Genomic DNA, 22,147 nt, shown 5'->3' with positions numbered 1-22,147 from the left:
AATTCCAATACTGCACTCTTGATGACATATCTGAAAGAACCTTCCTCTCTCACTACCCAAATCTTACCACTGGATAGCTCGCCTATTACTCAAGCATTCCCTAATAATTATTCACAATGCTATCCTCAATTCCTCTTTTCTCAAATTCCTGTATCACATAAGCTAGCAAAATCATTTTTAGCCACAATTCTCCTTAAAGTGGACTGTAAGATCCTTTACATTGAGTATTATAGTAAATTCTTCTATCATTCACAAGGGGAAACTCATTCTCAAAACTCACTAAATACCTATTGATTAAAAAGCCCAAGAATGGATTTACAGGAGAAATCCTTAGGAATGCTTTTGAAGGTACCAAGAGAGGAATTCCTAATTATATCAAATGATCAAAATGTAATATAAAAATGTTGACACAGAGGAAAATGATAGAAATCAACAAATGAAGGGAAGAAACATTAAGAAGCCCATAAGGTATGCAGTGCCAACTCTAAAACAAGATAAATAGTATTTTTTAAGTCAGATTAAATATGCTTATTAGCATTTACAGCTAAATTTAAATCTAAAGTTATGCTACATATTCTATCATCTGCAAAGCAGAAAGTAATCCTTTATTACTGCACTTGGGCAAATATATCCACATAACTAACCATTACTCATTGTTCAAAGCTGGACAAAAATTAGACAAAAAAAGCTATGCAGTACTGCTACATAGCTTCCAATATTCTCAAACTCAGGATCCCTGACAATTACTTAACTGCTGAAAAAAACCGTTGAGACAGCCTCTCTCTAGAAGGGAACGTTACAAGGTCATCTAGTCAAAAGCAGCTGTATACCCCGAGATACGCATTAGGTTTGGAGTACAGACCAAATGCCTGAATTTTTAATAAGCACACTCAGTTACTCTAATTCAGTCAGGCATATGAGAAACAATGATCGATTCCAGTGGTTCTCAATGCTGGCTGCACACTGAAATTCTTTAAGGAGTTCTTCTTTTGGGGCACCTGGGTGGCTCGGTGGGTTGAGCGTCCAACTCTTCGCTCAGGTCATGACTTTGCTCAGGTCATTATCTCAGTCTGTGAAACTAAGCCCTGCTGTGGGCTCCTTGCTGAGAGCTAGGATTCTCTCTTCTCACCCCCTCTCTCTGCCCCTCCACCACTGGCCCACGAGTGCTCGCTCGCTCTCGCTCTCTGTCACTCAAAATAAATAAACTTTAGAGATGCCTGGGTGGTTCAGTCTGTTGGACATCAGACTTCGGCTCTGGTCATGATCTCATGGTTCATTAAGTTCATGAGTTCGAGCCCCACATCAGGCTGTGCTCTCAGTGCAGAACCTGCTTCAGATCCTATCTCCCTCCTCTCTCTCTGCCCTCCCTTGCTCAAGCTCTCTGTCAAAAATAAAACATTTAAAAAATAAACTTTTTAAAAAAAATGTTTGAAGGGGAACCTGAGTGGCTCAGTTCGTGAAGCCTCCAACTCACGATCTCACGGTTTCTGAGACTGAGCCCTGCATGGGGCTTTGCACTGACAGTGGGGAGGCAGCTTGGGATTTTCTCTCTCCCTCTCTGCCCCTCCCCCACTCTCTCAAAAACAAACCGTAAGAAAAATGAAAAAACATTAAAAAAATAAAAATCCTTTTTAAAAAATGTTGAACATTTCTGTAATTTAACAAAAAGAAAAAAATGTTTTTAAGTTTATTTATTTTTAGAGAGGGAGAGAGGAGTGAGCAGGGAAGGGACAGAGAGAGAAGGAAAGAGAGAATCCCAAGCAGGTTCTACACTGCCAACTCAGACAAGAGCGACCAGGGGCTGAAACCCACGAACCCTCAAATCATGACCTGAGCCAAAACCAACAGTCAGACATTTAACTGACTGAGCCACCCAGGCACTCCAGACGTTTTTGTTTTAGACGTTAGACTGACCTAGATTAACACACCATTTTTTTAAATTTTCATGTTAGTCTGGCTAAACCCATCATCCAATTGGTTTCTAAAGTATTTTTTAATATCTACAATGTTTTGGTGAGAAAAAGGTATGTTGCTAAATGATATGTATGTTTCCATGAAAAAATGTAATACAGATGTGTACATCCACTCTTTTAGGAAACTTTCCATATTAACATCCATACGATCCAGATTTTTCTTAGTGATGTATCAATGGTGGAATAGGCAGCATTTTTCTTTATTGGTGTTATACAAAGTAATAATGTATGTCAAATCAATAGCATGTTGGGGTCTATAAAATGGAAGTATCTTCCTGTATTTTTTTTTCAATGTTTATTTTTGGGACAGAGAGAGACAGAGCATGAACGGGGGAGGCGCAGAGAGAGAGGGAGACACAGAATCGGAAACAGGCTCCAGGCTCTGAGCCATCAGCCCAGAGCCCGACGCGGGGCTCGAACTCACGGACCGCGAGATCGTGACCTGGCTGAAGTCGGACGCTTAACCGACTGCGCCACCCAGGCGCCCCTATCTTCCTGTATTTGTACGTGCATGGACACTGGAGCAAAGACAAAATTCTCGAAGTATATTCAAACCATTAACAATAACAATAATTACTTCTGGCAGTACAGAGAAGCTGTATCTATTTGACAGGGCTGTACTATTGGACTTTATAACATTTAATTTTAGCTTTTGTAATTAAAACAGACATGCGTTTCACATTTTAAGTAACGTTTAAAATATTTAAATACATGAGTTCTTGTAGTGAAAACATTATATGCACTGAGCATTCATGAACTCGTTGTACTGTAAAATGAAAAGCTCCTTTCAGAAAAGGATGGTACAGAAGCCAAAGGCCTCAGGTTTATTTACCTTTTTTTATAATGTTTATTTTTGAGGGAGGGAGAGAGGGCATGCAAGCAAGTGGAGGAGGAGTAAAGAGAGGGAGACACAGAATCCAAGGGAAGGTCCAGGCTCTAAGCAGTCAGCATAGAGCCGGGAGGAGGGGCTCGAACTCATGAACCATGAGATCATGACCTGAGCCAAAGTCGAACACTTAACTGACTGAGCCATGGGCACCCCAGGTTTGTTTACTTAGACCAGTAAATTCCACTCCTCAAAATCTCTCCTAAGCAAATAACCCAAATTACAGAAAATGCTACGTTGAATGTAAGTATTTCATTGCAGTATTACTAGCAATATACTAGCCAAAAACGTTTGTTACTGGATGTTACACAGCCAATAAGAATATTTACAAAATAGGGGCGCCTGGGTGGTGCAGTCGGTTAAGCGTCCGACTTCAGCCAGGTCACGATCTCGCGGTCCGTGAGTTCGAGCCCCGCGTCAGGCTCTGGGCTGATGGCTCAGAGCCTGGAGCCTGTTTCCGATTCTGTGTCTCCCTCTCTCTCTGCCCCTCCCCCGTTCATGCTCTGTCTCTCTCTGTCCCAAAAATAAACAAACGTTGAAAAAAAAAAATTAAAAAAAAAAAGAATATTTACAAAATAGTTCGTGATATAAGAAAAATGTCCATAATACAAAACTGTGCAAAACAAGATAAAAAAGTATATAAAAAACAGGCTCCGGGGGCGCCTGGGTGGCTCAGTCTGTTAAGCTGCCAACTTCGGCTCAGGTCATAATCTCGCGGTCCGTGAGTTCAAGCCCCGCATCGGGCTCTGTGCTGACCGCTCAGAGCCTGGAGCCTGTTTCAGATTCTGTGTCTCCCTCTCTCTCTGACCCTCCCCCGTTCATGCTCTGTCTCTCTCTGTCTCAAAAAAATAAATAAACGTTAAAAAAAAAAAAAAAAACCAGGCTCCTCGCTGGCTCAGCTGGAAGAACATGCAACTCTTCATCTCAAGGTCTTGAGTTTGAGCTCCAGACTGGATGTACAGATTACTAAAAAAAAATTTTTTAAAGACATATATAAAAAAGATATATAAAAAACAATGAAATAGTGAAACAAAACAAAATCCGCACAGAACACATCAGTTAATACAAGTTTTCTTCCCACCTTTGGTTTTTCAAATTTTCCACAAATATACATCTACACTGAAAAAAAAATACAGAAAATATACTAGATAGAGGCTTTAGCTGGAAAATATCCAAGTTACTCAAGTCAATTTTAATGCACTTTAGCCAGCTACTATTTTTAGTAATGATTGTCCTCAATTCCTCTCTGCTTCACAAGTGTCAGTAAATTTAAAAAAATCACTTTCAGATTTTTAAGCTTAAATACTTGATGTCAAATAAAGAGAAAAAAGTAATTTTAATTATTTAAATCACATCTTGATTAGTCAAATAAGTCTACTTGATAATCAATCAAGACTTGATGTGAAGACCTCTACAATAGGCCATTCTCTTAATCTAATTATCTTCAAAGTCATACAGAACTAAAATAAAATATACTGCTTTACATATTACTACTAGTATTCCGAAACTTTCAGCTTTTAAAAGCGTAGGAAAGAGGGGCGCCTGGGTGGCTCAGTAGGTTAAGCGTCCGACTTCGGCTCAGGTCATGATCTCACGGTCCATGAGTTCGAGCCCTGCGTCAGGCTCTGTGCTGACATCTCAGAGCCTGGAGCCTGTTTCAGATTCTGTGTCTCCCTCTCTCTCTGACCCTCCCCCATTCATATTGTCTCTATCTCAAAAATAAATAAACAAACGTTAAAAAAAATTTTTAAAGCATAGGAAAGAAAACTGGGTAACAATATTAATGCAGTCTGATAGACAAGAATAAAAAGTAAAGACAAAATGACTAAAGAAATATGCTGGCAAATAACATCCTGAATGGAGGAAAACTAAATCAAGAAAGTCATAAGCAAGTTGCAGCAATGACGAATAAAAGACAAAGGCATAAAGGACCATGTTAATGGTTATCTGTTAACTGTCAGGAAGAGGAAAAACCAACTTAACAGCAAACAGTCTAGAGAAAAAAACCAACGTCTTCTGTGGCCGTTCCCCAGTGCCCCCAAATTACATGCCTTACAAATCACACACTGAAAAGATACATAAAGAAAAAGAAAAGGGGCACCTGGGTGACTCAGTTGTTGAACATGACTCTTGACTTCTGCTCAGGTTACGATCCCAGGGTGATCCCAGGGTCATGGGATCGAGCCCGAGTCAGGCTCTGCACTCAACACGGAGCCTGTTTGGAATTCCCTCTGCCCCTCTCCCCATCTCGCTCTCTAAAACTGAAAAATAAAGAATAAAAAGAAAAAGAAAGAAAAAGGAAAACAGAGGGCCGTATTACTGTCTCATTAAGTTCCTACAGCTTCTATCCAGCCCTTTATAAAGTGTTAGTCTAGCAAGAGATTACAAACAGTAGTTATTTTTCCTATGCTCAGCATTGTTTTATTTGCTCTATTCCTTGATTAAATAACAGTTGAGGGCACCTGGGTGGTTCAGTCTGTTAAGCACCCGACTTCCTCTCAGATCATGATCTCTCAGTTAGTGAGTTCAAGCCCCATATGCAGCTCCTGTGCTGACAGCTTGGAGCCTGGAGCCTGCTTCAGATTCTGTCTCCCTCTCTCTCTGCTCCTCCCCTGCTTGCCCTCAGTCTGTCACTCTCAAAAACAAACAAAAAAAAATTTTTTTTTCTCTTTTTTTTTTTTTTAATTTTTTTTTTCAACGTTTTGTTTTATTTTTGGGACAGAGAGAGAGACAGAGCATGAACGGGGGAGGGCCAGAGAGAGAGGGAGACACAGAATCGGAAACAGGCTCCAGGCTCTGAGCCATCAGCCCAGAGCCCGACGCGGGGCTCGAACTCACGGACCGCGAGATCGTGACCTGGCTGAAGTCGGACGCTTAACCGACTGCGCCACCCAGGCGCCCCAAAAAAAAAAATTTTTTTTTTAAGTAACATTTGAACATATTCAATGGCCATATTAAAAAGTAGAAGGTTGGTGGTGGTGCCTGGGTGGCTCAATCAGTGAAGCGTTCAACTTCAGCTCAGGTCATGATCTCACGGTTTGTGGGTTCAAGCCCTGCATCCGGCTCTGTGCTGACAGCTCAGAGCCTGGAGCCTGCTTGGGATTCTGTGTCTCCCTCCCTCCCTCCCTCCCTCTCTCTCTGCCCCTCCCCTACTCACACTCTCTCTCAAAAATAAATACTAAAAAAAAATTTTTTTTAAAAAGGTAGAAGGCTGAACAATAAGTCAAGGGTTTGTTAGATTCCAAAGCTAGAAAGAAACACAAGAATCTCACAATGAGGGAGGGGAAAGAGGGAGGATATCAGTTCTTTAAAATAAATATAGAATTATAAGAAAAATTCCACATTTATAAATGGGATTCTACTGGCTACAGGTGAGGAACCTATTACTACCGTATAATCTAATAAATCCAAACATTTTCTTATAACTGTATCAAGACCAATTCTCTTCTGGAAAGAAAAGTGAGCATAGTGGCCTTTTCCATTCTCTTCATGCAAACAACTAGCAAAAAAAAAAAGAAAAAAAAATGGGGGTGGGGGATAAATCCCAAGGCACCTAGCTGGCTCAATCACAGTTAAGCATCCAATTCCTGGTTTCACCTCAGGTTATGATCTCATGATACTTGAGTGTGAACCCCTCATCTGGCTCCATGCTTACAGCACAGGGCCTGCTTGGGATTCGCTCGCGCGCTCGCTCGCTCGCTCGCTCGCTCGCTCTCTCTCTCCCCCTCCCTCCCTCCCTCCCCCCCCCTCCCCTTCCCCTGCTCGTGCTCTCTCTCAAGATAGTAAGAAAACTTTAAGAAAAAATGTTTTAATAAAAAAAGGGTAAATTCCACTCATTTTGTTTGAGGGAGGGGGAAAATGTTTGCCACCCTTCCTTCAAAATTTTCTAAATTTATCTGCAGTACCTATGTTGCACAGTTCCAGAAGTTATACTATCCAGTGACCCTTAAAATGCTGCATTAAAAGAACCGCAAACAGGGATGCCTGGGTGGCTCAGTCAGTTAAGTGTCCGACTTCAGCTGAAGTCATGATCTCATGGTTCCTGGGTTCGAGCCCCTGCATCAGGTTCTGTGCTCAGAGCCTGGAGCGTGCTTCAGATTCTGTCTCCCTCTCTCTCTCTGCCCCTCCCCCGCTTGTGCTCTGTCTCTAAAATAAACATTAAAAACAAACAAACAAAAAGTGGCAAACAGCAAATTTGAATCAATTATTGAGAGAAAAAAAGACCTAGAAAATTAAAATAGGTAAAATCTATTTAAGTACGTACAAAAAGCAAAAACAACCTCAGAAAACATTCATGTACAATACCTCAGTAACCCTGGTACTTCCTTAAAACTTGATGCCTCTTTGGGTATATTAAGAGCTCACCTTCCAGACCTTCCAACCACCACTTAACTTAGGTTGTACCATATGAAATGATCATTTTTACAGGTGAAAAATGATTGAAATTGAGGTACAAACTGCCAATTATAAAATAAATAAGTCATGGGGCACCTGTGTGGCTCAGGTGATTTCTGCTCAGGTCATGAGCTCGGGGTCATGAAATCAAGCCCAGCGTCGGGCTCCTGTCCCTCCCTCTCTCTGTCCTTACTTTGCTTATATGCATGAGTATGCTCACTCTCTTAAATAAAAACAAAAAGGGGCGGGGGGGGGGAGGAGCCTGGGTGGCTCAGTCAGTTAAGCGTTTGACTTCGACTCAGGTCATGATCTCGCAGTTTGTGGGTTCAAGACCCATGTTGGGCTCTGTGCTGACAGCTCAGAGCCTGGAGCCTACTTCGGATTCTGTGTCTCCCTCGCTCTCTGCCCGCCCCCCCTTGCTCTGTGTCTCAAATAAACATTTAAAAAAACTGTAAAATAAATAAGTCACAATGCTATAAAGTACATACAGCACAAGAAATACTGTCAATAATATAACTTGGTATGGTGACAAACTACACTTATTGTGGTGAGCACTGCACAATGTATAGAATTACTGAATCACAACGTTGTACACCCAAACTAGTATCCCATGCATGTTCACTATACTTCAACTAAAAATTGACTGAAATTGGCAATTTCATATAGTTCAACCTCATAATTCATTCAACACAAGCAGAAATATAAATGCAAATTTGTCCTCCCTGGGCTTGGACCTAGTTTGCGGTGACAAGCCTACACGCACCAACAAAGACGGAATTGTCAATAAACATGGGACATGTTATGGTGCCTCCCTCAGGAAAATGGTGAAGACTGAAATGAGCCAGCACATGGGGCGCCTGGGTGGCTCAGTTGGTTGAGCGTCCAACTCCGGCTTGGGCCATAATCTCACATTCGTGGGTTCAAGCCCCACATCAGGCTCTGTGCTGACAGCTTGAAGCCTGGAGCCTGCTTTGGATTCCTTGTCTCCCTCTCTTTCTCTGCCTTTCCCCTGCGTGCACTCTGTCTCTCTCTCTCTCAAAATATAAAAATAAAAAACATTAAAAAAAAGTTTTGGGGAGGGGTGCCTGGGTGGCTCAGTCAGTTGAGCGCCTGTCAGTTGTGCTTCTGATTCTGTGTCTCCCTCGTTCTCTGCCCCTCTCCCGCTCACGCTGTCTCTCCCGCTCTCTCTGCTCCTACCCCGCTTGCACTCTGGTCTCTCAAAAATAAAATATATTTTTTAAAAAGAAACAAGCCAGCACACAAGTACACTTCCTCCTTGTGTGGCAAAACCAAGATGAAAAGATGAGCTGTGGGGATCTGGCATTGTGGTTCCTGCATGCAAACCATAGCGAGCGGGTGGTGCCTGGAACTACAACACCACGTCTGCTGTCACAGCAAAGTCAGTCATGAGAAGACTGAAGGAGTTGAAAGAAGCTCCACCATTTGAAATATTGCTAGCCTATAATAAATGGGGCAATTTATACAACAAAATTTAAATAAATAATTTATGTAGAAATGCAAATTTTGAGAATGGAAGTTTTCTATTCAATGAAATCAGTAGCTAAGTTGGCTGGATCAAAAAACCAAAGTTGTAGATGTAATCTAGATCTGAATTTAGATTCATTTCCTAGCTCTCCATCCACTTGTCACAAGGCAAAGATTTTAAAAGTTGCAGGGGCACCTGGGTGGCTCAGAAGCGTGCAACTTCGGCTCAGGTCAGGATCTCAGTTTGTGGGTTCGAGCCCTGAATCAGGCTGTGTGTTGACAGCTCAGAGCCTGGAGCCTGCTTCCGATTCTGTCTGATTCTGTCTCATTCTCTCTCTGCCCCTCCCCCACTCACTCTCTGTGTCTCAAAAATAAATGCAAAAAAAAAAAATTTTTTTTTTTTTAATAAGCTGCAGCCTCAGAGCCCCCAGCTGAGCTTCTGACTTCAGCTCAGGTCGTGATCTCACAGTTTCTGAGTTCAAGCCCTGCATCAGGGTCTCTGCTGTCAGTATGGAAGCCAGCCTCCAATCCTCTGTTCCCCTCTCTTTGCCCCTCCCCTGCTTGCACTGACTCTCCTCAAAAGTAAACATTTAAATATATACAACAAATAAATAAATAAACAAAATAAGTAGTTTCAGCCTGCAAATTCATAAAATAACTTTCAGAAAAGAAATCTCTCAGGGTGCCTGGGTGGCTCAGTTGGTTGAGTGTCACACTCTTGATTCTGGCTCGGCTTGTGATCCCAGCCAGGGTCGTGGGATCAATCCCCAAGTCGGGCTCCACACTATCTGTGGAGCCTGCTTAAGATTCTCTCTCAGGGTGTCTGGGGTGGCTCAGTCAGTTAAGCGTCCAACTTTGATTTCAGCTCAGAACAGGATCTCCTAGCTTGTGAGATCGCCCCTTGTTGGGCTCTGCGGACAGCAGGAAGCTGGCTAGGGATGCTCTCTGCCCCTCCCCCCACTCACTGTCTCTCTCACAGACACACACATGCGCGCTCTCTCTCTCCCTCAAAATAAATAATACACTAAAAAAGGGTTAAAAAAAAGAAAGAAAAGTCTCACTCTCTCCCCACTAGCTCGCACACATACTCTCATAAATACTAAAAAAATAAAATAAAGTAAAATCTCTCATTATACAGATGATAAAAACAGGCCTTGAAAGTAACCATGTCTCAAGAGAGTGATCCACATAAAATCTGAACGTAACAAACCTCCCCCTAAATTTAATGACTTCTTGTCCAGTGCTTGTTCTACTATCTCTTGTTGCCTCTCCACTGGAAAATATACTCGACCTCCACACCCCTGTCTCCTTCCTATGAAAGAAAATGCTAGGGGCGCCCAGGGTGGCTCAGAAAAGTTAAGCATCCAACTCTTGGTTTCTGCTCAGGTCATAATCTCACAACTAGTGGGTTTGAGCCCACCATCAGGCTCTGCACTGGCAGCTCGGGGCCTGCTTGGGATTATCCCTCTTTCTCTCCGCCCCTCCCCAACTCACGCGCAGGCACTCTCAAAATTAAACAAACTTTTTTTTTTTTTTTAAATTTTTTACAAAGGGGCGCCCTGGGTGGCTCAGTCAGTTGGATGTCCAACTCTTGATCTCAGCTCAGGTCATGATCTCACGGTTCGTGGGTTTGAGTCCCACTTTGGGAGAGCCTGCTTGGGATTCTGTCTCTCCCTCTCTCTGCCCCTCCCCCACTCTCCCTCTCAAAAGAAAAAAAATGTTAAACAGAGAAATTAAGTCAAAAGACTCTTCAAAGGAACTTCTAAGTTACAAAATTAAAATCTATGGAACAGAAATAAGAGCTTCAAGGAGACTGGACTAATGTTTACATACAAGCACAGAAGCTATGAGCCTGGGAGTGCAACATCCATCCCAGTGATGTTACCTATTTACTGCCACCTTTCCTAATGTTCTTAATCCTTACCTGTAAAATAAGTGGTATATCTACTTTGCAGGGGTTTTTTTTTTTTTTTGAGGATTGAGAGAAATAATAAGTACCTGGCATAATTAATAGATGTTATTATAGAATTTTATTATCACAGAGTCAATGAAAACTTTTTAAAGCTTTTCAGTTTGTTAGCACTACTTGACAACAGCAGTCAATAAAGTACATTTGTAGTTTTCTAGTCCTTGATACAGGACAGGGACCAGCAATAGGTATGGTGCCTTTATTAAACATCACTGTTGTTACTAATTCAAATTAACTCAATTACACATACTAACAAGAAATAATTCTAAAAACGTTTATACATTCACTGCAATATAAACTCCTTGAAGAGACCCTTTGTCTATTTTGTTTAATGATGAATCCCAAGTGTCTAGAACAGTGCCTGGTACATAGTTGGATCTCATTATGTATTTGTCAAATGCCTTTGGAACTTACTTTTAACACTCTGAATACTAAAGGCTTTCAAAACACAATAATCTTGACATTCAAGTACAATTTTTTTCTTCTTGTACCAGCCTAAAGAGAAGCACCCCTCACTCTAGAATTAACTCCTATCTTCCCTAGAAACAGGCAAAAAAAAAAATCTTGTGTAAGCCTTCTGAAGAACTTTAAAACATTCCCAACTAGCTTCTGTTAGGTAGAAACAGGACAACCTTGGGGTGCCTGGGTAGCACAGTGTGTTAAGCGTCAGGACTCCTGGTCTCAGCTCGGATCATGATCTCACTGAGCCCAGCACTGGGCTCTGCACCGCTGGCACGGAGCCTGCTTGGGATTCTCTCTTCTCTGCCCCTTTCCCACTTGTGCGTTTTCTCTCTCTCTCTCTCAAAATAAATTAACTTTAAAAAAAAATTTTGTTTTAAATAGGACAACCTTCTACAGATTCTACAATTTTGACTGCAAAGAAGTACCACTCTCATTAGTCTCACGATTGGGGGAAGTGGGAAATTCCCTCTGACTCCATCAAAACAGGAGTTTTCTCTTCCAAGAGTTTAAGAGGATATCCCCTCAGGCAGCCAAAAATGTTAAGCCTTGGTAGAATCAAAAAAATGAGGTGCAGAGAAAACAGAGGTAGAAAATAAGAGATTTAAAAAGAAAAGAGAGGGGTGCCTGGGTAGCTCAGTCGGTTAAGCATTCAACTTCAGCTCAGGTCATGATCTCACAAGTTCGTGAGTTCGAGCCCCGCGTCAGGCTCTGTGCTGACAGCTCAGAGCCTGAAGCCTGCTTCAAATTCTATGTCTCCCTCTCTCTCTGCTCCTCCCCCACTCATGCTCTGTCTCTCCTTCAAAAATAAATAAAAACATTAAAATTTTTTTTAATAAAAAGAAAAGAGATTGGCAAGATAAGCGACCTAAGACACTGACACATGGGGAAAAAAGGAAAAAAAAAGGTCAAGGTCTAAATCTTTTGTCATATTTTTGCAGAATTAGAAGACACATTTGTTTTAGACTACATCAGGGGAAAAAAGCACCAAAAATAACCCTTGTACTGATACAGCTTATAAGAAAGGTTACACCATTCAAATTTATTACTAATTTCATTTATTCTTCTAAGTCTCTGAACAGCCAAGAAACCTTCACCAAAATTTCAGCAGTTTTAAAGCTGTGAGAAAGAAACCTATTCTGCAGATTTTGTATTAATGAATTCCTTTTGCAAATTCTAAAAACAAAGTCATAACTGGGGCGCCTGGGTGGCTCAGTTGGTTAAGCATCCAACTCTTGATTTCGGCTTAGGTCATGATCTCAGGGCTCATAAGTTTGAGCCCTCTGTGCTGACAGCGTGAAGCCTGCTTGGAATTCTCTCAGCCCCTCCCCCACTCACACACACATGGGCTCTCTCTCAAAATAAACAAACATTTAAAAAATAAAATCATAGGGGCGCCCGGGTGGTGCAGTCGGTTAAGCGTCCGACTTCAGCCAGGTCACGATCTCGCGGTCCGTGAGTTCGAGCCCCGCGTCGGGCTCTGGGCTGACGGCTCGGAGCCTGGAGCCTGTTTCCGATTCTGTGTCTCCCTCTCTCTCTGCCCCTCCCCCGTTCATGCTCTTTCTCTCTCTGTCCCAAAAATAAATAAACGTTGAAAAAAAAAATTTAAAAAAAAAAAAAAAATAAAATAAAATAAAATCATAACTGTCAGTGATATTTCCTAGTCAAAGAACACACAGTGTTTTGAAATTTTCATGATATTCTTCTCATAAAGTTTTACTACTTAAAACAACACATTATAACAAATAAATGACTAACCACCAAGGTACAAGTAGTATTAATTGGTAGCATTTTATTAATCAGAACCCATTCACTGCCCAAGGCTTACATTAAGCCTTTAGAATCACATTTCACAAAACTGGTTATAGGTAGTATATACACTATATGTACCTACTATAGATAGTATCAGTATGTTCCTAGTGAGTAATCTTAAGACTGCTAGCAAAAATATTTTAATTCTAAATTATATTTTTATTCTATGGAATCTTTCATTCCAGATCCACATACAACAGGTGTTTTACTTGTCAGAGAGACATGAACATTCTCTTGAATATTAACCTGGAATTAGTATCAAAAGAACTACAGACCAGCTCAACATGGCCAAATTATGTATTATATTGCTTCGGAATAATTTGGACAACCTTCACTTTTAGGATATGCAAATGTTCAGATCTGAGTTACAATTAAGGATTTTCAGAACTAATTTCTTTATGCAAATGTAACTTAGAGACTAACACCACCAGAGTACACTTGCTAGGAATAACTCAAAAGAGATAATTCATCTTATAATATGACCACAGTATATCCACAGCAAAATTTTACTTCATCTTTCACACCGGAAAACAGGAATATTCTGCCCTTTAATGAACCCATAATTTCATAACCCTGTAAATTAGCAGGCAAGGCAAGTAATCATTAATTGCCCTTCTACAGACAAGGAATGCAAGGATTCTAAGGCCTTTGCACTATACCACATCTGCCAAAATATGAAAATAGTCATAAATTTCAATGCAACGTGTCTCTTTGAAATTTCACAAATGAAAGTTAAACATATTTCATATTGCTTTAGCTGGATAAAATCCTGACCTGATCACAAATCAAGCTTACCAATGACAGATCTGCCCAGCTATTGTGCTAAATGGCTGGAAGAAGGGCTACAAACTGAAGATTAAATTTAAAACAAGATAAACCAGGATCATGGTCATGTTTTCTAAACTAAACAATTCAGTGTTCTAAACAGAATGGTCATAACAAGGTATGGGGTTAGACTATAGAAGCGTACTTGGGGAAAATCTTCCAAGCTTAGGACAGACACTGCTACTAACACCTATGTCAAGTATTTTTAAAGACTTTTTTAATGTTTTTTTTTTTGGGGGGGGGAGGAAGAGAGAGATGGAGAGATAGAGAACAAGCGGGGGGGGGGTGTTTTTTTGGGAGGAGGGGGCAGAGAGAGAGAGACAGAGGATCCAAAGCAGGTTCTGAGCTGACACAAACTGACATCATGACCTGAGCTTAACCACTGCATTCATCAAAAACACAGATCTACTCAAGACAGACAGACATAAAACTAACATATTTGGCTTTGACACTATCAGTCAGGTCCACCGGTTGGTGGTTTGTATGAATCTAAATGAGATGAGTAAGAACAAATGGTCTTAAGTACAATAACCGTAAGGCAAGTTTGCATCTCCGAACAATCCTAGTTTATGCTTACGGTCTTAGCACTATTATGAATTGCTACCCCTTCGTTTCAAGGTATCCTGATTTGAATGATAAATTATGATGGCCCTTTAATTATTATGGCAGTTATTATGACCCAATTATTATGTAGTCTAACATGAATATTTAGTTAATGAGTTCAAACCACAGAATTATGTTGGCAAACCAATTTGCTGTTAACTGACCATTTCAGAAACAGCATACGTTAACTTTTTGCTACTGTTCCTCACTACCCCTTAATGGATTCTGTATGACAGCTCTCTAGGCTAGTATTTGGAACAACATTTGCAAATCATTTGTCAACCTCTCCCCCTCCTAAAAGTGTTATGACTAAATCATTAACTTAAAGGTTGCATCCATCAAGACAAAAGGAGGGGGTGGACAGAGGTTTCAAATAAAAGCAATTTGCAGAAATGCCTGGCCATACCTCAGCAGACTCTACAAACCGAGGAAACCAAGGAAACCGTATGCAAACACACATTTTGAGATTACCTAAAATCCCTCATTCTAACTTCATTCACTGTGCCTTAAAATGAGATTTTTTTTAAGTTTATTATTTTTTTTTAATAATCTCTCCACCCAATGTGGGGCTCAAACTCATGACCCCAAGATCAAGAATCGCACACTATGGGGCACCTGCGTGGCTTACTGGGTTAAGCGTTTAAGAATCCAACTTCGGCTCAGGTCACGATCTCACGGTTTGTGGGTTCGAGCCCCATGTCGGTCTCTGTGCTGACAGCTCAGAGACTGGGGCCTGCTTCAGATTCTGTGTCTCCCTCTCCCTCAAAAATAAATAAACGTTGGGGAGCCTGGATGGCTCAGTCAGTTAAGCGACCCACTTCAGCTCAGGTCATGATCTCACGATTCGTGGGTTAGAGCTCCATATCGGGCTCTGTGCTGACAGCTCAGAGCCAGAAGCCTGCTTCAGATTCTGTGTCTCCCTCTCTCTGCCCCTCCCTCTCTCTCAAAAATAAACATTAAAAAATATTTTTAATAAGTAAATGTTAAAAAAAATTAAAGAATCGCATGCTTTTCGGACTGAGCCAGGGAGGTGTCCTAAGAGGGAATTGTTTTGAAAACACGAGGTTTCTTTAGAAAAGCGTGAAGGTGTTTTATCTACCATTTATGACAGATACAAGTCAAGCACCAAGACACATTATTTGAACTACTAAAAAAATAAGTATACAGCATTCCCAGCTTACTACCTTAATTAGTTACACATAGGTCTCTTTTGTGGCTTAGGAGTGGCTTAGAAGAAATAAGAGTACTGGTCTAAAGGTCAGCAGACAAGTTCTGGCTTTGCCATTTACTAGCCAACCAGTCATGTGGTAGAGAAAAAAAAAAATTAAATCTCAAATTCACTTTCCTGAACCATAAAATGGAAGCAACATTATCTAGTTCACTGATACATGATATAAGTAAAAAAGTTTGTGAAAGAGGTTTGTGAAATGTGAAATTCTAGATAAATGTGTTCTATAAAGTCTAAAAGTTTAGCCTTTACCCTACTCCTGTCATTGCTGTTTAAATACACACTCGTCTTAAATATAAAGTAAAAAAAAAAAAAAATTGCTGCAAAATCAGCCTTACAGCCTTCTTTTTTAAAAATTATGCTTTGGGTTAGGGGCGCCCGGGTGGCTCAGATGAGCGTCTGACTTCGGCTCAGGTCATGATCTCACGTTTCATGGGTTTGAGCCCAGAGTCGGGCTCTGTGCTGACAGCTCGGAACCCGGAGCCTGTTTCACATTGTGTCTCCCCCTCTCTCTGCCCCTCCCCTGTTCACGCTCTGTCTCTCTCTGTCTCTCAATAATAAATAAACGTTAAAAAAATTTAAAAAAAAAATGCTTTGGGTGGCTCAGTTGGCTAAGCATCTGACTTCAGCTCAGATCATGATCTCGGAGTTCGTGAGTTTGGCCCCACACAGAGCCTGGAGCTTGCTTCCGATTCTGTGTCTGCCCCATCACTGCTCATGCTCGTGCTCTCTCAAAAAAAAAAAAAAAAAAAAAAAAAATTTTTTTTTTTTTTTTTTAAATTATGCTTTTGGGGGCACCTCAGTGGCTCAGTCAGTTAAGCTTCCGACTTCGGCTCAGGTCATGATGTGGCTTCTCATGAGTTCCAGTGCCCCATCAGGCTCTAAGCTGACAGCTTGGAGACCCCGTCTCCCTCTCTGTCTCTGCCCCTCCCCCGGTCACACTCTCTCTCCCAAAAGTAAACATTAAAAAAATTAAAATAAATAAATAAATAAATCATCAAAACTTTTAAAAAAATTATGCTTTTGGGGCATCTGGGTGGCTCAGTGGGTTAAGCGTCTGACTTCAGTTCAGGTCATGATCTCGCAGTTTGTGAATTCGAGCCCCACACTGGGCTGTCAGCACAGAGCCTGCTTCAGATTCTCTGTTCCCCCCCCCGCCCCTCCCCCACTCGTTCTCTATCAAAATAAATAAACTTTAAAAAATGAAAAAAACAAGTTTTTTAATTATGCTTTCAGGGGTACCTGGGTGGCTCAGTTGGGTTAAGTGTCCAACTCTTGATAACAGCTCAGGTCACCATCTCACGGTTTCCTGAGCTCAAGCTCCATGTCAGGCTCTGTGCTAAGCCTGCTTAGGATTCTGTCTCTCCCTTTCTCTGCATCCGTGCTCTCTCAAAATAAATAAATTTTAAGAAAATAAAAATAGGGGTGCCTGGGTGGCTCAGTTGGTTAAGCGTCCAACTTCGGCTCAGGCCATCATCTCACAGTCCGTGAGTTCGAGCCCCGCATCAGGCTCTGTGCTGCTATCAGTTCAGAGCCTGGAGCTTGCTTCGGATTCTGTGTCTCCCCCTCTCTCTGCCCCTCCCCCATTCACGCTCTGTTTCTGTGTCTCAAAAATTGAATAAACATTAAAAAAAATTTTTTTAAAGAAAATAAAAATAATGTTCTCAGATCATCTTCTTAAAGTATTGGTAACTCATTTGTAAAATTAGATACATTAAGTTACCAGACTGAAATTTCGCTTTCTATATTTCACTTGCTATATATACCAGGTTAAAGTCCAGGAGTGTTTTAAATATTTCATATTCCTTTGAACAAGCTTATTAGACAATTATGAAAACTCTGCTTGTTTGCAGACTCTCAACGTGTTTGTTTGTACTTACTGAATCCAAATTTTGCTCAGATTATGTGTTCTAGACCACACTCGAATTCAAATTGAGACCTTTTCAAATAAAGTTGAAAAGGATGCCTAGGAATGTCCGCAATAGTAAGAATTTACTCCCATCATCTCAAATTACAATGATTTCATTATATTCCATAGTTTGGGAAGCCAACAAAATAAACTGAAATTTGCCCACTGTGCACAATACTGTACAAAAGCCTAAAGTAGGGGTGACTGGCTGGTTCAGTTGGTGGAGCATGCGACTCTGGATCTTGGGGTCATGAATTCCTGCCCCATGTGGGGTGTACAGTTTACTTAAACAAAAAAGTATTTTAAATGTTAAAGTAAACACAAAAGAGCATCCGATTTAATTAAATATGAAGGCTAGGGCACCTGGGTGGCTCAGTCAGTTAAGCATCTGACTTCGGCTCAGGTCATCTTATGGTCCGTGAGTTCAAGCCCCTTAGCTGGACTCTGTGAAGACAGCTGGGAACCTGGAGCCTGCTTCAGATTCTGTGTCTCCCCCCCTCTCTCTGCCCCTCCCCCGCCTGGAGCCTGCTTCAGATTATGTGTCCCCCCCGCTCCCCATTTGGGCTCTCGCTCGCTCTTGAAAATAAACATTCAAAAAAATTTTTTTAATTTTTTTAATGTTTATTTATTTTTGAGACAGAGAGAGACAGCATGAACGGGAGAGAGGCAGAGAGAGAAGATGACGACACAGAATCTGAAGCAGGATCCAGGCTCTGAGCTGTCAGCACAGAGCCCGATGCGGGGCTCGAACTCACAGACCGTGAGATCATGACCTGAGCCGAAGTCGGAGGCTCAACTGACTGAGCCACCCAGGCGCCCCACAAAAAAAAAAATTTTTTGTTTGTTTTAAAATTAAGGCTAAAGGTTACCTGTAGAAGGGATTTTTTTTTAATTGCGTTATCCAATTCTGCTTATATTTAGGCAGGGGAAAAAAACATTCAATAAAGTTAACTCCCATTAACTGAAATAGCAATAATAAAAATTATTATTGCCCTACATAGAATTGATAGTAACCTGCTTTAAACTCATTACTAAAGTTACTCTTTATCCGTTTTTCTCTCCCTAACATCTATTAAGGAGTTTATTCACAACATGTTCCCACCTTCACTGACTATAGAATAAGCTAGAGATGAGGCTCTGGTATTTTAAAAAGGACAGCTCTCAAGTAAATAACTCAGAATAGATGCATTCATTCACACAGAGAATGAATCAGAAGTGACCATCTAAACTTTACCCCTACCCCACAAGGAGCCAATCACCACAGGGAAAAGGTAAGAAAGGACAAAACCAGCAACTACCCCACAAACCCAATGTACTTTATGCTGACCCCTCTACTCTGAAAAATGTGAAAAGCACTTTTTCCGCTTTTATTTTTCCTTTTCTGTACTACTGTGGTTTGTGTATATGGGAATGTTAAGACTTGGTTCAGAAATGCTTAAAGGTAACAGGCTTGCTTAAAACTGCTACAAATGTTAGAAAACCTATGTCTTAGACTACTAAGTGATGCTGTTAGATTTAATCTCCAAGGTGAACACTCCTACCCCAAACTTCAGTATTTCCTATCTGCAACCCCCAAGTGTCCTTTTCCTGAACACAGCTTAGCTCTTCCTCCAGTACCATTAAATAATCCATATAAATTGATTCCAATTCCCCAGAATATAATTAAATGATGCTACAAAAAAGTATTAGGTTCAACAGAGTATGCAACATAACAGATACTGCAGGAACCAGAAAAGCCAGTATTTACTTCCAACCCAAAAACAAATCATTCAAATGCACTTCTTCTACTCCTCACACCACATATTGTTCAGTGACTAAAACTATGAGGAATTTTTGTCACCACAAAACTGAATTATTGCACTCAACAAAGGAGTGGACACAGATAGAGGCTGCTTCCTGATGACTGCTTTCCTCTTCTTCCCAATGAATTCCTCCCTATCTTGTGCCCAACAGTCACAGGAGTTCCTTCCCACCTGGTAGATCCTATTTCCTTCCCCCTTTATATCCTGAAGGAGACAACGTTTAAATAACTTAATGAAGTGGCTCTCTCTAGATAACACTATGTTCAATAACCAACAGGGCTTTGGTTAAAACTCCTCACCACCCAGCTCCAATATTATCACTAAACCATCACTTGCTTGGAAGCTACAATCATGAGCTTCCAAAATCAGTTTTAAAACAAATTAAAAACAAAAAGCTTCTTCCACACCCTTTTTGGTTTTGGCAAAACCTAAATCCTAACTTGAGAATTTGAGCCTAAATCCTTACAGACCAGAGAGCATTCAAATATAATTTCAAGTTTCCCCCCAAGGACACTAATAGATTGAGAGGAACCTATCTGGTGCCTAAGGGGGATGAAGAAAAACTTCCACAAGGAGCACACCTACATTGTTTCACTTTTAAACACGGAAATAAAGACAAATCTGACCTTGAGCTGTACTTCCCCATCTTATTTCCCTCTCCCTTCCAACAAAAACCTTGTTCAATACAAATAGGTATGTAAGAATTTACGAAATGCAATTGGAGTTCCTGACCTTTTCTAATTTTCAAATTCTTGAATCCTAATATATGATGATATACTGAGACTACCCCTGAGGCTATTCACATGACCAACCTGGCATTCAAGGAAAGCATGGGCCCTACATAACATTTTGAAAAATAAGTGGCTTCAGTAATTATGAAAAAATCTGAAGATCAATGGTTGTTTCCAACCTTGTCTCACCCCTGAACAGAATTAAAACCACAGAAACCACATATAAGGTTTTTTGTTTTTATAATACTACAGTTTAACGGATGTGGGGTAATTCAAGTTACCTAGGTCCAAAATGGAGGAGGTAAGGGCAATTTTAAAGAGCAGCACCCTTTGACGACTAAACAGACACAATGGACATTTCGATCAAGTTCTAAAAAAATGACTCAAGAACCTTTAGGGGCAAAGGAGCAATGAACAAAGAACTGTTCAAATCTGTACACAAAGCCATTTCTTTAAAATAGAAAAGAGAAAATACGATCTGCTGGGATGCCCTATGTTCAAAATCCAATAACCAAACCCTCAGCTGAGGGCTTCGGGTAGGTTACGACCTCCCCATTAAATACAAACACGCATTCCAAGCCGGGGGAGTCAACCAAAATACAGTTATTAAACGTTATTTGAAATAACTTTATTTTCCAACAGGTCTTTTCGTTTGTCATAATGGTAACTGTAAACAGTAAAGTCATCATTTTTACAAACTGGTAAACTGAGGCAGGGGCATTCAAAGGACTAAGAATCATGGTCTCCTTGTTTCCTGTTCAATGCTTTATCCACCAGAACCTGCCCCCCCCCCCCCACGCCGTCCCCAACAGCTAACGATGCCAGAAAATGATTACAGGAACTTGCGAGCTCTCCAGGATAAGTCCGAGGAAAGGGACCGTGAGCGAGGTTTTTCTAGACCTCCCCAGAAGAAAGCAAGGTTGATTGAACGTAAAGTCTAAAAATCACTCAATACAAGGTGTGCCGGCCTACGGAAAGGAAATCCGATCGCAGCATCTCAGCTGGCCTCCGCTCAAGGATGAACTGCAGTGATTCCCACTCTGTCCTTCCCCACCCCTCACCCAAGACGGCCCTCCACCACAAACCCAAAGAAGCCCTCCGCTCGCAAGGATTCTCCTTTGTGAGACTCCACAGCCGCCGCCCCACATTGGGCCTCCGGGGAAAAGCCACCGCCCCCACCCGCCATATTTCCCTCAAAGGCGCCCGCGCTGCAGCTCCTGGTGCCACTCTCCCCCATGTGACGGGTGTTTCTTCCCCCATCACCCCACCCAATTGTTCGCCACATCCCAAGATGGCCCAGAGGTTCCCCTGGGGATTGCTCGCGCGGAGACAGCACCCGCCATCTCCTCCCCCTCCCCCGCCCCGGGACTCGCCCTCCCCCCCCCAGCCGCCATTTTACAACCAACTCCTCCACCCTCTCGCCTCGGCCTCCAGGCCCGCGAGTGTCTGCAACTGAGGACGCCAAAGGGGTCAAATTCCTGGGCCTGGAGCCTCCCACCGCTCCGGGAGCCCACAGGCCATTTCCTGCTTCCCGAATCCACGTCCCCGGCCAGGTTCGGAGACGATGCCGCCATTTTGTCTCCTGCTCCCGGCCTCTGTGGGCGGCGGCAGAGGGTCCGAGAATTCCAGCCCCCCGTAACCCCCCCAACTCACCGTCGTATCGCTCAGCCTGCTCGGCCAGCTTCGCCTGGTACACCAGATCCTCCCGATCATCCATAGCGGCAGCGGCTCCGGCAGGGTCTGCGCGACGGATGGAAGCGGATAGTGTCTCCGACTCTCTCAGCCTCTCGCTCCGTGTCTGGGCAGCAAAAATGGCGGCGCCTCAATCCGGGACTTCCGCCTGCGCACGCGGACAACTGCTCAGCTCTATGGCAACCGCTCCCTGGCAACTGGCGCGGGGGGGGGGGGGCGGGTCCAGGAGCTCAAAGCCCGAAGAGGCTGGAACCAGCCAGAAGCCCCTCCTCCGTCGGCTCCGCAGGCGTTGGAACGTTGAGGCGGGAACTGAGACGGCTGGGAGGGAGAACTATCCCGAGAGATTGAGGGAAGAGAGAGACAGCGCGGGGGAGGCCG

At 42.1% G+C, this 22,147-nt stretch overlaps 1 protein-coding gene across 1 annotated transcript in view; it reads right to left on the bottom strand.

The window, feature by feature from the left end:
- Window positions 1-21,906, bottom strand: part of YWHAE (tyrosine 3-monooxygenase/tryptophan 5-monooxygenase activation protein epsilon) — a 54,511-nt gene extending 32,605 nt beyond the window's left edge. Inside the window, exon 1 of the mRNA XM_047080646.1 lies at window positions 21,731-21,906. Within this exon, the coding sequence (XP_046936602.1) occupies window positions 21,731-21,794 (64 nt within the window). The 5' untranslated portion in view covers window positions 21,795-21,906. The remainder of the gene's footprint in view (window positions 1-21,730) is intronic.
- Between the last annotated feature and the right edge of the window lie 241 nt (window positions 21,907-22,147).

The sequence above is a fragment of the Lynx rufus genome, unplaced genomic scaffold (genome assembly GCF_022079265.1).
Source record: "Lynx rufus isolate CCGP_SWC_20201006 ecotype Redwood Valley unplaced genomic scaffold, mLynRuf1.p SCAF_18, whole genome shotgun sequence".
NCBI classification, from domain to species: Eukaryota; Metazoa; Chordata; class Mammalia; order Carnivora; family Felidae; genus Lynx; species Lynx rufus.
Note: the sequence above shows the minus strand (reverse complement) of the source record. Positions and strands in the feature narration are given on the sequence as shown.